General features: G+C 32.2%; 1 protein-coding gene across 2 annotated transcripts in view; it reads left to right on the top strand.

Annotated features, from left to right (window-relative positions):
- The window catches only part of Ptx1 (pituitary homeobox homolog Ptx1), a 165,325-nt gene that overhangs the window by 107,184 nt on the left and 42,030 nt on the right, over window positions 1–16,111 (top strand). For both annotated transcript variants that reach the window (XM_085958948.1, XM_085958937.1), the window contains exon 4: window positions 10,379–10,629. In XM_085958948.1, coding sequence (XP_085815074.1) covers window positions 10,379–10,629 — 251 coding nt within the window. The remainder of the gene's footprint in view (window positions 1–10,378; window positions 10,630–16,111) is intronic.

Below are 16,111 nucleotides of genomic sequence, written 5' to 3'. Positions count from 1 at the left end.
CAACTCGCATTGTATAAAAAATAGCAGGCAGATCCTGTTCAAGAATAATCATTGCGTTTAATGTAAATACAATTGCATCGGTCGGTTCCTAGGATCGGGCAATTAAAAATAAAAATATTCAATCAACAAACCTTATGAAATTATTAATTATCGAAAGTCATTCAAATAATAACTGTTTGTTATTTTGCCTCAAACATAATCTCTAAAAATGGAAAACCGTTCAGTGATGGAGAATATGATATGAAAGAAGAGTAGTTTAAATGCTTCCACGATATTTTGACAATTTTGAAAATAAGGAAAAAATATTCAAATAATAAAAGTTATGCATTCGGCTAGAAATACGGTGAAAGATATAATATCAAGAACTCAATTGTAATGTTGAAATATTTTTAATGGAATTTTTAAAAACAATTTTTTTAGAAAACTTTCAAAAACCTTTTTTTCACCATAAAAAAAACTGCTTGGCACGTCAGACAGTCGAAAAATATTATTTGGGAAATTTTGGCACGCGTACGTAAAAAGGTTCGCCAAGCCTGATCTAATAAATGATGAATCCCGTGAAAAGAGTGTATTATGAACTCTATTACTATTATTTTATTACACCACTATCATAAGGCCACGTGCCCTATTTCATTTTAAAAGAGTATATATATTCGTATTGACTGTTAAAAGGAAAAAGGAAAAAGGACATAACTAATTCAACTGAAATTTTACAGAAGGCACAAAAATGTTTTTGTTATGGTTTTCGGTCAAAGTTAGAATATAATATGTACAATCGACATACTCACTAAGTGCACGAAGATAATTATTTTGGTGATTTATGTCCCCGATGTGATAATAGGTAATTAAAGAAAAAAAAACAATAACTAACAAAATCTTTTTTTCCACTTAAAAAAAGTCAAGTTAAATTTAAATAATAATTCCCTTTTTTGCATTCGTTGGATACAGCGCGTATTTAGTAGTGTTCAGTGTTATTATCCAATAAACCTATTTTGAAAAAAAATATCGTCAACCAGGACTCAGAAATAATAGGAACTGAAATACATAACAGGTGCGGAGTTACAGGCAACGGATCTCGAATGTGGAAGAATATGGGATAAACTTAAACAAGTGTCAAGAAAACGCTTATCCTTCATTCTGACAACTGCTCTCGGTTTATAAAGTGACGCTAATTCAATATTGGTGTATTTGAAGGTTGCAACATACACTATTGCACGTCTATAATGTGTGATTTATTTTCGAAGGACACTCGCACATTCAAAACCCTGCGTCAAAATGTAGTGTATTGTGGTATAGCCTATCGGAATTCTATTTATTAATCTGTTCTATGGCGTAAACTCAATTTTTCATTCTACAGTCGATTATATATATTTTGTATCAATAATTAATATACTATATTTCAGTAAATATATCAAATTATACAAGATAATAATAAACATAGATCGCTTGCAATTATAAATATATAATTAACCATCTCATGACAAATATTTTTTCAAAAATAAAGCACGATTTAATGAAATTTGCTGAATATTGTCATTATCATCATCATCAGGGGCGCGAAAACTCGGTGTGGGTCTTGGCCTCCTCCAACAGCTTCCTCTACCTGTCCCTATCCAGTGTGGCCGCTTTCCAATTCGGCACCCCAGAATACGGCAGTCACTGGCAGCTCCATCCAACCAGCGAATCTTTGGCCTGCCTCTTCTTCTACGCCCTATTGGATTGCTGGACATTACTCTCTTTGCCAGTTCATTGTCATTCATACGGTGCACATGACCTAGCCATCGCAGTCTCCCAATCTTAATTGATTGAACTGCGCTGCAATATTCGTACACCCCGTAGAGCTCAGCATTATATCTTCTCCTCCAATTGGTGTCGTCCCTGATCGGTCCATATATACGACGGAGAATTTTTCTTTCAAAAATGTTCAGGGCTCGTTCATTTCGCAGAGTTAATGTCCAGGTTTCCGATGCGTAGGTGAGCACTGGCTTTACAAGTGTCTTGTAAAGAGTGCTTTTAGTTCAGCGAGATACTCGTAGTATGCGGGACTTAAAATGTCTTAACAGGCCAAAGGAGCATTTATTTGCAGACATGATTCTCTTGTTAATTTCTTCTGTAATATCATTATGTCGAGTTACGAGGGAACCAAGGTATATGAAACTGTTGACCGTATCAAACTTGTATGCACCAATTTCTAACTTTGATTCGCCTTCTCGTGGTGTGACATAGACAGGCATATTGTCATTTATTGATTTTATTATTTTAAACAACAGCATGTAACTGATTTGGTTGTACACAAAATAAATATCTTAAACGTAGCTGTATAATTAATTAACTGTAGGTGGCTGGCTCATTTTCGAAGTGATGTTCTAATATCTACCTTCAATGTTATAATAAAGTTCTAGATAGTTCTAAAATGTTGTTAATAAAAACAGTAGCCATCGTCATAAAATTTAATTGATACGATCTGTTGAAAGATTGTTATAAATTATTGCTTCAAGAAACGATGTCTAGATAATCTCTTGAATGATTGATTGTAAATGAGTATTATCGTTTAGAATTGAGAGAACCATAATAATTCATTGTTTTCTCATTTTTATGAAACAATACATTTTTTTACATCTATTTTTGGCAATATGAAGTTATTTATTACATCTACATTCAAATTTCTTTGAAGAAAATAATAGTTACATGTAAATTGTACATATTTCATTTCGCCGTAGCACAGTTCGCTATGGGCTTTCTTATTGAGCACTGAGATGAAAAAAATATGCGTTGTTCTGTATTTATAATTTAATTACATACCTGTTTTCAACTGTCTTTCCCTTATATTTTGGTAGTTTTTATTAAGTATTTTATACATACATGTATATTAATCATACAATTCGGTTAACAGGAAGCCAGGCGAGAACCGCGTCAATTTTCATAGCCGATTTTGGCAAAATTCAAGAATGAAAACCTAACCTAACCTAACAAATGATTCAGTATATCGGCTATTTTCAAAATTTGTTTGCCGCTGGCTTCCTGTAAACCGACAAGAACCGTGTTTTATTTAAACATGAATTTTATCTCAATACTGTACTACCCAAAGAGGTTGGATGGTCTTTAAATACGACCACCATAGATTAAATATAACACGACCATATCGTCAGTGTTTTGTAAAAAGGGCGAATCAACCATTTTGGCGAAATCGAGATTTTAATGAAAAAAACAATATGTACTGCACTAGCTTTGTTGTGTAAAAACGGCGAATTTGTATCTCCACATGAAAGTACTTAAAAACGATAATCGTAAGGGCAAATATCCGCTTAGTATTACGAATAAAATGCGAATGTGACATACTAGGCTTTTTTAAATATTATATTATAATGCTTATTATAAGGACAGTATTCTTTCTAAGCTTTATTATAAACTTGTTATCCACAGGTAATTAATACATAATTGTCAAAAGTTAAAAATCCTTCTCCTGTAAAGTAGCATTTTGGCTAATTCGCCTTTTTTACAAAACACCGAAGATATATTTCCGATACAATATTTCACGGTGAAGTGTGATACGGCGAATTTCCGGACACGGAAAAAATATTTGAAACGAAACTAATTTGACTCTTTTTCAACTGTATGTACAAGCTGTTTTTTACCTGTTTACTCCCATGGGATTTTGTTAGGTAAAGAAGTTCCCGTGATGGCTACTGACTTTTGAAGCACTCACGGTTTTAAATTACATTACCATAAACAATTATTGGTCAATAGAGTGAGAATAAAATATAAATGTTCGCTTTTGTCCACGATTCAAACAACCGACTGACAACTGATCATTATCGTGGCAGACGGTCATCGGAGATCAAAACTGATTGTATAATTTGGGCATAAGCCAAACTATTTAGAGGTTTGTTTCAGTTATAACAGTCGTAATCGAGTTAATGTTAACCGCAAGTATAACGCGTATATCCGTTGGTGGTATAGCGGCGATAATATGACTTGTAACTGATGATCAGAGATCGGTAAAAAACTTACGATGTCAAATTATGATGTTGTATAATAAATAAGTGGCAAAGACTCTATGCTAGGCTATTATTTAAAGTACACCTTCCAAAGAAAAATAATTTTTAATTTCATATTGACGTATTTATATAATCAATTGATTATATTAAATTATATAAAAATAATTGAAATCCAACGACATCTGTCGTATATGTAGGAATGTATTATAAATATATACAGATTACAGAACAACTTTAAACAAAAATATGATACAGCGCGTCATCTGTCTTTATTTGTCGTCGAGGAATAGAGATGTTTTTTTGTATGGACTTTATATCAGGTGACCTCAGTTTGTCTATCGCATTGTATACAAATGGTAGGCGCCGATCGCCAATATATTATTGTGTATGACCGCAGCTTTGTCCGTAATAATTAATAATTAGATAATTAAAATATAATAATTTCTATGGCATTTAATCACACATACTTAAATAAATATGGATTGTTTTTTAAAATATAAATAAATCTATCTTATGATTTTTAATAATCTTCCGAAAAAATACGCAATTTTAACTCATAGCTCTATTTTATGTCGTCAGCGAGCTATTGAAATTTCATCAAGTTGGTGTGTCGTTGTCATTAGTGTGTACCTATTCATTAGTAGTGATATTGTATTATCTTCTTATTTCCCATAAGTATATCTAAAAGAGTGCTCTTTTTCTCAGATCTCCACAGCCTACCTCTATCCAAAAGACACCCTTCACCACTGTTAAGCACCAGTCACCCATAAGTTACAGTTACATTTTCCAACTAGATACTTTCAATATAGTTTACACGTGATCTCAACCCAGTTTATTATTTTAAGCGGGAAAACGTAAGCTGTAATCGATGAAAATTGTTGTTGTTTCAAAAACACCACAGTATCAAACTAGAAAAAATATAGATGCCATGCGGGACTATATTGGACTCCGGTAAATATACTTAAGCAATTTACGACAAAATTAACTAAAAAATTTGCGATTAAGCAGTGTTTATTAAATTCAGTTAATATGTGCGACTATCTTTCGTGGTATTAAGGTAGGTACCTACCAACAATAAATACTTACGTTGATTCCTAGCTGGCGTCAGGATCTTTCCAAGTTTTAGTCATAACGTGTACCTACTTGCTATTAATAATTTTAAATTAAGATATTTTTTTATTAAACGATTATTTCATTCCATTCCGAATTGTAGCATGTTCAATTATTAAATCTTGTGAATTGTTCATTCAATATAAATTATTGTTTAAACTTTAATTCAAATAGATAAAACAAAATGTATCTATGGCGTTAACTCATTTTTCAAATCTACGGTCTAGTATATATATTTTAAATTAATAAATAATACGCCACATTTCATAAATATATAAAATTATAAAAGGTAAATCGCTTATAATTAGAAATATATTATTAACCATCTCATGATAAAATAAATTTTCAAATATAAAGCATGATTCAAGGAAATTCGCTGATTAATTTTATTATTTTACAACAGGGTGTAATTGTATAATGTGGACTCGGCAGGTGTATACCAGTTAAGCTGTCGCGGATGCCCAAAAAAGTATATGGGCCAGACTTCTAGAACAGTAAAGAAGCGTGTGAGTGAACACGAGAGAGCATACCGTCTTAACTTAAACATTACACGATGTCGGCAATTGCCGAGCACTCGATAGATACAGGACACAAATTTGACTTTGAAACCAAGATATTGGGTCGGAATAAAGGATATTTCGCACCATTGGTAAAGGAGGCCATTGAAATTCATAGAAACCCTGAAAATATTAATAGGGATGATGGATTACGGTTAAAAACGTCAAAGCTTCCGACACTATCAGCAAAATCCAATATTCGAGCCGGTATCCCTGGTCGTAACGATTGACAGATTACTCTGAGCAACGTTTGCTCTTAGTTAATCGGATTCCTTTTGACATTCTTAGAGCAACGTTTACATTCACATACCTACACTACATAAAACATTTATCATCTCTCGATAATGGCCTCTGCAACGAGCCCGAAACGTCGAGTAAAGAGATTGGATTCTACAAAAAATGAAAATCTTAAACGTGGCTGTATAATTAATTAACTGTAGGTGGCTGGCTCATTTTCGAACTGATGTTCTAGTACCTACCTTCAATGTTATAATAAAGTTCTAGATAAAAAAAATGTACAAAACCAATCATAGAGTTGATATAGAATTAAAAAATGTATTCGTCTAATAATACTTTGTGCTGATTTAGATTAATAAAAGCATTATATTATAACGGTGAACTACTGGTCATATAAAAACATGCCCCCTTTCAGTACTACCTACCATGCACTATCTTATCAATTCTATAATACTTCAGAGATAGCTGTTATAATATAATATACGAAAACCTATATTTTTATTAAAGTGGTCTCAAAACCGTTGATTCGTGGCAATAATATACTCAATAACGCAGCATCGAAGCATAGGCCAAGTACAAGGTCGTACCACTTTTCTCGGTCCATCGCTAAGAAACGCATCCCTAGCCATGTGAGGCTCGTAGATGATTTTCTGTTCTTCACCATTGCAAAGTCAAGAAAGGTTGACTCGCATTTATTTTGTATTATCCTTGTAATTAACTTTAGTCTGACTATATATACACAGTAAAATAGTGTGTATGGCATCTATCTATATTATAGAATATAGATAGGCTAACTATGATATTATAATATTGTGACATTTATAATCAATTCACAATTATTTCATGTGTTTATCATTATTTTACATTTTGAATGAGTTTTAAACCTGACTCAACTTAAAAGCGCCTGTACACGTGCATGGATTAACTGTGATTCATCAATAAATTAAACTATCGCGATAATAACTGTTTGCACGTAATACTGTCTCGCTAATCTCATTCTTCAAGCGTAAGCGAGACGCGTCGTTGTCATTGTATGGTGCTATTCGGTAGCTTGTGAAAAATATTAAACGTCAAAATACGCTGTGCGGTGTAGTTCGTATTTTTTCCGACATGTTCGCCAATATCGTTCTACTACGCATGCGCGTACGTCATCCAAATTATTGATCAATCTTTGCAGTGCATTTTCTTGTTATATGCGCGATAATAGGTACTGTAAGTAGTAAATAAATGCACGTGTAAACGGTGTGACGTGATAATAATTGTAGGTACATAATCGATTCAATGAGAAAAAAATTGTAGCCATAACCAATACATAATAAACAATTAACGTATTATTGTTTTATAAAATGTAAATAAACGGATGTTCGCTTTTAAATATCAATTACTTACCTATCATTAATGCTGTGTTTATAAAATAAATATTAATTGAAATCGAAATTAAATCACGACACGCTAAGCTGTAGAATCTACTAAAATTCTTTGAAATATTTTTTATACATAATTTATTACTACAGACATTATTTATTTTGTTTTGTACAAAAATACAAATTAGTCCAGATATGCATAAAATGTGGGATGTTGATTCTTTTACCAGAAACGATAGCATACGAACACGAAATGTCATTATGTCAGCCCCGCAAGTGGTCGTGCCTCCCACTTCACATGTCGTAGCTTGGTACTTCACAGACACCGCGCGCACGCCTTGGTTTTATATGGATAATATGAGAGATGCATTTGCTTTTGTAATTCGTCTACCCGGGACAATTAATAGTATACACGATAAGCCATGGTATCAGCCAGTGGCGAAGACTCCATACTAGGCGATTATTTAAAGCCTACCTTCTCAAGAAAAATATTTTTTAATTTTATATTGACATATTAAATAATATATTCACATAATAATATATTAAATATGCCCAACGACATCTATCGTCATAATAATTTTACGATCTTTTCCACTATTTTAATAAGCACTACCTATGGCATGTCTCGAAGGTTAAAAAATTAAGCGACATCTCGTTTCGCTTCACATATTGTATGGATTACGTTCGCGTGAATCGAAAACTTTTTTATATGAAGTTTGTTTCTCATAATTTCAAGACGTCCGCGGCGGCCCATATAAATTGGTAAGCTATTTAAGGAGCGCTTACATTTTACGTAAGTGCACATTCATTCAAAATAATTTATAAGATAATTTAAAAAAATAATTTATAAGGATTCAATCACATATAAATATTGATTGTTGTTAAAAATAATAAATAATTTATCTCGTGATTTTTATTTGTCAGTTAGTTTATTCATAGACTAAGAAAATTTATTCAGCCAATTATGTAAGTTGAAATCTGATATTGTATCTAAGTCTGTGTTTTAAATATAGAAGTATTTTAAAATGTCTAGTTTACGGGTTAAATTATAAATTGTTATGGAACAGATTCACAACAACGGATATTTTTAATATATTTTGAGCGTATCTTGCGTTTATATTTAAGAAAATACATAATTCAAATTAATTGCTTAATTTTATGCTATCAATGAGCTTTTGAAATTTCATCGGTTTTTGTGTACCTACCTATTCAACCTTAGTTATGTCGGATTATCTTCATATTTTCCGTAAATACATATCCACAGCCTACCTGTTTCCAAAAGTCACCCTTCGCCACTGCTTATTTATAGTACTCGACAACACCGCGTGCGTGCACTCTTTTTCTTGATCATATGGTATACACACGATGACTTCTGATATGTATTAAGAAGAATGCTATTTTTTGATAAAATCATTCTTTTTCTTCTTCGTTAAAATCTAATGACATGGATGATTTTTCCGTCGGGCATCAGCCGTGTCCACGGTTCGGCTTTACCCCACTAAACAATCTAGACATATGTATAGCCACAGTGGAAACTGTATAATAAATAAATTTGATTCCTTAAAAAAAAAGTTTTATTTATTCTAAATACCGCTCTCTTCACGTGTAGTAAACTGTATATGGTAACATAATATATTATTTTGCATATTTAATACAGAATCAAAAACAGATATCTTAATGCTATTTTTATAGAGTTTGCTTATTTTGATAATTAAAACTTTATCGCCGAGTTGCCAAAGTGGGGGTGCATAGATATTAAAATCAGTAACCAACGGCCAATAAAAATGTTCCCTTCTTATCATTTTTTGGTAATGTAGGCGGTTTCTTCGCACGACACCTGCCTCAAGTGGTCTACAATCGTATTATTACGCATAAGTTTATACAATATACAGGTAGGTACCTACCTATATTATCAATTTTAATAATATTATATACATAATAATAATATATAAGTAATATACCGGTAGGTAACTACCTTTCATATACGTATTATATGTTTATATAGCTAGATAAATATTATTGATCAGTGGCGTCAGATAGTAACAATAATTTGATTTAATAAGTAAGTTGTAATATAACATTCTTTATTGTACGAATTTATTATACTGACACGTGTTTCGCTTTCGTAATAAACGTTACCGCTGCATACATTGATACATGTACAGGATACAACTAGGGATTGCAATACAGATATTTCAAAACCGGTATTCAAAATTATTTATCGATACCGAAATATCAGTTTCAAAAATCCAAAATACCGGTATTTTCGGTACCTGTTAAGAAAGCATACACGTTTATGTTTTTTGAAAATTAATTTAATGTCATTTTTTCATTACTTACTACTATATGGTATATTAAATTTAGTGTATAAAATTAATGCTGCAAAAACGCAAATAGGTATATCGACAGAAATCAACAAAAGTTATATAATAATAAAAAATCTCTCAAATATTTATAAAATTATCGCAATGAATTAACATATTTTTAAAAAGAAAACATTCGTTTAAAATATTTCCAATTATTGTATAACTATTGATCCAATGTTGATATTACATCCAAAAACGTTGAATTTGATAGAGATTTTTAAAATATTTGTAAAAAGTAGCAGTTATAAAATATTATGATCTATCTATACATATTTATAAAGGTCGACGTAATAAATAATGTATGTATGTTTTTTAGCTTACTATAAAATAGCGTTTTCAATAGACTTTAATAGCTATTTTTATTGATATCGATACTTTCTTTTTTTACTATAATATATTTTGAATAATACCGGTATTCAATAAGAAATACCGGTACTGATATATTCATTTGGTATTGCAACCCCTAGATACAACATTCCATACAATATATAACAATAACATAATATACAATGTGTCTATAAGATAAACATCTTATTCAGCGTTTAGGTATTTGTTTTTGATGGTATACTTACTTATACTTGATAGTGTTTACTGTAATATCAATAAAATGCGTGTCATATTATAAAAAAATCATATTATGTAACAGATAAAATTAATAAAAATATTTCTAGGTATCTATGGCTTTTAATAATTTGTTTAATATTATCAATTGTTATGATCAATGAAATATTTCGTTTTCGTTGCAGGCAGTAGAAGTCTAAACTCAGAGCCTACGATAAAGACGGAATCCTCAACTCCTGGGCTAGGAAACGACGAACCTCTCGCCGACGGTGAGAAGAACGACAAGAAGAACAAGCGGCAGAGGCGGCAGCGGACGCACTTTACGTCGCAGCAGCTCCAAGAGTTAGAAGCCACCTTCGCCAGAAATCGGTACCCCGACATGTCCACCAGGGAGGAGATCGCCATGTGGACGAATCTTACGGAAGCGAGAGTTAGGGTAAGAACATACTCATTTTTATTTGGACTGACTAATCGCTTTTCTTGCATTTTATGTACAGTTTACTGGGAATAAATATGTATACCTATACCTGTATAAGGTAAAAATAGCAAGGAGATATTTTTTTATATTCATGTGATTCAAAATTATTGAGTGTAACTCTGTGTGTCTTGAGAGTCGGTCTATTGTTTTGGCACCGCATCAGTTGAAGTATGGCCTTATGGTGGAGAGGGTACAGAAGAAATTCTTGAGACTCCTTTACTTGAGGTTGTATGGATACTATCCATGGCTTTATCCAACTGACTTTCTCTTAGGCATGCTTACATACTGCAGTCTGCAATTTAGAAGAAATCTTTATTTAGCTACGTATTTTTTTCGACTTATACGAGGTATAAATGAGAACTCTGCCATTCTGGGCAGTGTTGACCTGTGTGTCCCTAATAACTATCTTAGAAATAGAGACCATCAGTTGTTTATTCTCCAACCTACCACTGGTAATGCCAATTGGGAGGGCGATAACTATGTTCAACGAAATTGCTTCGGGTGTTGATATATTCCACCTACGTGAGAATGAGTTTAGGTGGACGTTGTTTTATAAATTCTTAAAATAGGGTCTGCTTCCTCATCCGGTGTACTTCCTTGTACCTATCTAATTTATCTACTTATCTATCTCTTTTTTTATGTAATACTGTTATATTTATATATCTTTGTTTCTAAATGTCATGTTGTGAACGTCTTAAACTTATAATTTGTAATGTCCACAATATGTAAAAAAAAAAAAAAAAAATTGAAATTGAAATAATATTGATTAGAACTATTTGAAGAGTGCCGGAGCGGAACGTGTATCGGCCTAGAAAAAAGTTCCGTGTTAATATCTTAACTTATTAATTTATTTATTTATGTCCATAATATTATACAGTGACGTTTCGTAGATAGGGGTGGGCAGATCATTCGTTGTACAGGGGTGGCAAATAATAAAGGGCGGCGTATGGTGGGACGAATACAAATATTACAACTTTAGATAGTAGTGGCGTTTTTCCATGAATTAGGCAATGTGGTCTCATTACAAAGTATCGACATATTAGTTTAAAAATACGGTTAAGCCATACGAAAAAAACCACATGGGGTGCCTCCAAACCCACCAGTGCCACAGACCTCTACATAACAAAACCTACCACTGTTTGAGATTAGATTTCGTGGAGATCTTCACATTCTCAGTAAATGATGTGTATTGTAAGTTGATTTAAGATATTTTGTGTATTTGTCTTCTTATTTTTGATCTCCTTTTGACCATATCCGATCCTAATAGGATCATAATATGGGCCTTCATAGAGTGGAGGTTTGTATTGACAGATTTTTTTAATGAGAAATGGATGTTGACCACTTGCTTACTCTAGTGGGTCCATACTCTGACTCCAAACACAAATTGAAAAACAATGTGTATTTTATTGTTGTTTTTATTTAATAGAACGCTTATTACTTAAATAAAGTACTTATTCCACTTTTAATCACTAGTCGATCTCACTTCAATTGATAATATTGTTTATTTTATTATTTTTTATAAATTGTTTATTGTAAATTTTGACTAATCATAATAATTATTTGTTGATATTAATGTTATTGTAAGTGTTGATTGTTTCATATTTTGTAGCTTGTTAATATTTAAAATAATTTGTTTAATGCCCCTGATGTAGTATGAAATATTAATGTCCAACCTCATTAATTTTAAATTAATCTGTTATTGGGAAGGTATTATTGGACGGATAAATATTTATGTACCTATTGTTATATTATTTCTGTCGCTTTGGATTTTGTTTGATAAATATTGTTTTTAAAAAAATGTATTCAGTTGAAAATGTCCCTCTGAGGCGGACGAAACCGGTCCTAATCTAGTGATTAAAAGTGGAATAAGTACTACAAAAAAATGCGTTTTATTAAATAAAAACAACAATACAATGCAGTTCCACCATGAATTGACAGTTAACAAAATAAAAGAAATATGTGTATTTGTCAGACCCAGGATTCGAATCTGAGACCCAAAACATTATACATAGAAAATAAAATAGGTAATGAAGTAGGTAGGTACATAACGAATTTTTAGACAATATGAAACAATAAAATATTAGTTGACGGCATTCTCTGTCTGCTTAAGGGTAGCACTTTGCCTAGGGATGTCACTGATAATAATATATGTCCTAAATAAATACATCTCTCTCGAATAAATCATTCTAAAACTTTACACAGTGTATTGAACTTTGGTACGTACCTATACCTATTCCGAGCGTATGATGCGTAAGTCTGAAAGAGATTTTTTTCTTCTGAAAACATTCCGAGTTCATTGCTTTCACTTTTTGTATACATTTTAAAGTTTGAGGGTCTTAAAGTTAATGCGGGCCTAATCCCGCCAGTTCACGGGGTATTAGCCAAGATGAACGCAAACAAAACAAAAATGCGAGCGCTGACTTTCGTGAAAAATATTATTGTTGATTTTGTAAATCTGGAAGCGAAATCATTTTTCACGCAAACCATAAAACACTTCGGAAATAGTATCGCAACAATATTTCGCATAGCATTGAAAATTAAATTGATGCCAGAATAATATACCTACATACTACCATCAACTTGGATCAATTTACTTAATGATGAAAGCGTTTTAATTTAAGCGATTTAAGCGTAATTCAACATTATCTCTTCGATCCAGCGGCTTCTAGTTTTTTTTTTTTTTTTTTTTAACTTTTGAGTATCACTGGATGACTAGATTTCTCCAGCTAGTTTTCTCTTTTTCGAGATACGTGATGAGTTGTTTTTGGTCAATTTATGACACGTGAAAATGTACTAGTTTCGTGATAGGTTGTGGACAGGGAACTCAGAAATAATGGGAACTGAAATACACAACGGGTAAGGCGATAGCAGGTAACCGACTCGAGTAAGGATGAATCCGGGTTAAACTTACACACGTGTCTAGAATACGCTTAACGTCGACTACTTAAAACTGCTCTCGGTTTATGCATTTACGCTCCTTTAATGTTGGTGTATTACACACACTATTGCACGTGCATAATGCGTGCTTCATTTTCGTAGGACACTCACACATTCAAAAGCCTGCTTCACCATGCGGCGTATTGAATATAGCCTATTGGTATTCTATTTATTATCTGTTCTGTGGTTGTGGATATTTATAGCTTGGCTAAATTTTGTGTTTTAACTAAGATTTTCAATTGGTCAATCCAAACTATTGAATTAATAATAATACCTATTTGACGGTCATAAATGCAACAAAATAATAATGTGACAGTGACAGTTTCTTTTTTTGGTTTTTAGGGAGAAATTGATTGCGTTAATTTTGGCAATGAAATTTTATGGTTTGCAAGTGCAAGTATGTTAAAATTAGAATGATGAGATTCTGTCTGCTTGTATTAAAGTAAGTACCTTGATTCAAACAACAAAATCTGATTGCCAAAATTAACGAGATTTATAAAGTATTTCGGATGTATGAATATTAGCTTATTTCGTGCTAAATAGGGTGGAGGCAAATGGCTCAATGGTAAAGTACATTGGCATAAATCCGATGGATGCGGTTTCAATTCCCTCTCGGCGTCGTATTTTGTTTTCAAAGATTTATTCTGATTTCTGTTGTCATTGTATGTTTTATAAAGAATGTTAAATATACTTGCTATTTATGAAAAACCGCAGATATAAATTATATTTAATAACGTACTCATTCAAATTTAATATACTTTTTATTTAGTACGTAACTATAGGATTCGTCACCAATTTTCTGCCTAATATAGGCTTTCAAAAATGTATTTATTTACGTAATTTTACCTTATAAATAATATGTCTAACCATTCAATTTTATTAGATTCATTAAGATCGTTTACATAAAAAATATAATAGAATATAATTATAAAAGTAAAATAATAATATTACAGGAACTGCATACGGACAATACAAAAAAAATGATGAACTATGTACAAATATAAATTACATTAACCTATTGACACTCGGTTTCCCTAAGTATATAGAATACCTCCCCCAGCCCCCTGAATACTTTAAGAGTACCTAAAGCAGCGATTGCATTACCTATTTTTATTCCTATGTTTACTCGTTGTCTCAGGTACTCAGTTGAATGAAACTCATCTGTTTTATCAGACAACCGACGACCGATTTCCGGACGGTCCCCAATGTCCAAATGTCTCGAAACCCAGGGGACAGACAATATAATTAGGTGACGAACAGTCATATTTTTGGTTTTGTTAGAATCGGCTAAAAGAACTGCTGAATATGACGCTTGAACTGAGTTATTCAGGTGAAATGCCACGAGTGTAGTAGCATGCCAAACGATACATTTTTCTTCTCTCCATGGAATCAACGTGATACCATCAAGTCGTTTGCTATCGAGAGACACCAAAAAGCTCCTACCTTGCCTATTCAGTTGAATAGAAAATTCTCTATTGCATCCAATGCTTTTAATGCCTCTATATCCAAGTCCATTTCATATGGATTTGTTTTAAATCATGCATATTATTATGTACTATGGTACTAAGCAAAATTTATTGTAAAATTTCTTAATATATAACATGTCTACAATATACGTGTACGTAAGCTGTATTAAATCAATGCAATAGCGATTAAATTTAGCATATTTTCACCCTAGGTCTAACTTATCATAGGTGAGATATATTCCTCTTGAATTTAGTTGGAAAACTAAATACAGAATATAAATATTATTATGTGAAATTGGTAGAGTAAAATTTCAGTGGTTTAGCAAAGACTTAAGCCGATTGATAAAATATGACAATACATACCGAAGCAAAATCCAAGCTATACACATTAGAATGATTTAGTAAATAATCCGTACAAATTAGACACATGGCGGCCACATATATTTTTTATACTATAATATATTATATGGTATTTCTTGTGCAACACGATTATTTTAAAGTGGCAATAATATAATATGATTCCATGATCAAGGCTGACGCGTTATACCTCGTTAGAATATTTATCCTTTTAAATCCTTCAAATTAAAACTGAGCGTTTGTTAGTTTTACTATGAAACAATAAAAATTTCCTTACATTGACAATCATAATTAAACGTATTCGAACTCCACATAAAATTCATTAAAAACTCAACTAAAATTTCCGAATCAGTGGGAATCAATCAATTTATTAAATCAATTACAATTAAAGGTAAAATTTTGTAATATTCTAATACAATTATATGTCTATTGTTTAAATATTGTTATTTTATAACTAATGGTCTTTTATCGAAAGATAGTGGCAATACTGCGGGGGAATGGGACGATTTGGCACCGCGAACTGGCCTCCGGCAATTGGCCTCCGGTAATTGGCCGCCGGTACAATCGGACGCTGGCCCAATTGGACGCCGGCCCAATTCGACGCCGACCCAATTGACCTACGGGAGGATTGGACGCCGCACAGTTGAATTAAATGCGCAAAGGAATAGACGTACGTTACG

Source organism: Rhyacophila brunnea, unplaced genomic scaffold (assembly GCF_057557595.1).
Source record: "Rhyacophila brunnea isolate RB1 unplaced genomic scaffold, BYU_Rbru_1.0 scaffold_11, whole genome shotgun sequence".
NCBI classification, from domain to species: Eukaryota; Metazoa; Arthropoda; class Insecta; order Trichoptera; family Rhyacophilidae; genus Rhyacophila; species Rhyacophila brunnea.
The sequence above is the reverse complement of the archived record's forward strand: the minus strand, read 5'-3'. Positions and strand labels throughout refer to the sequence as shown.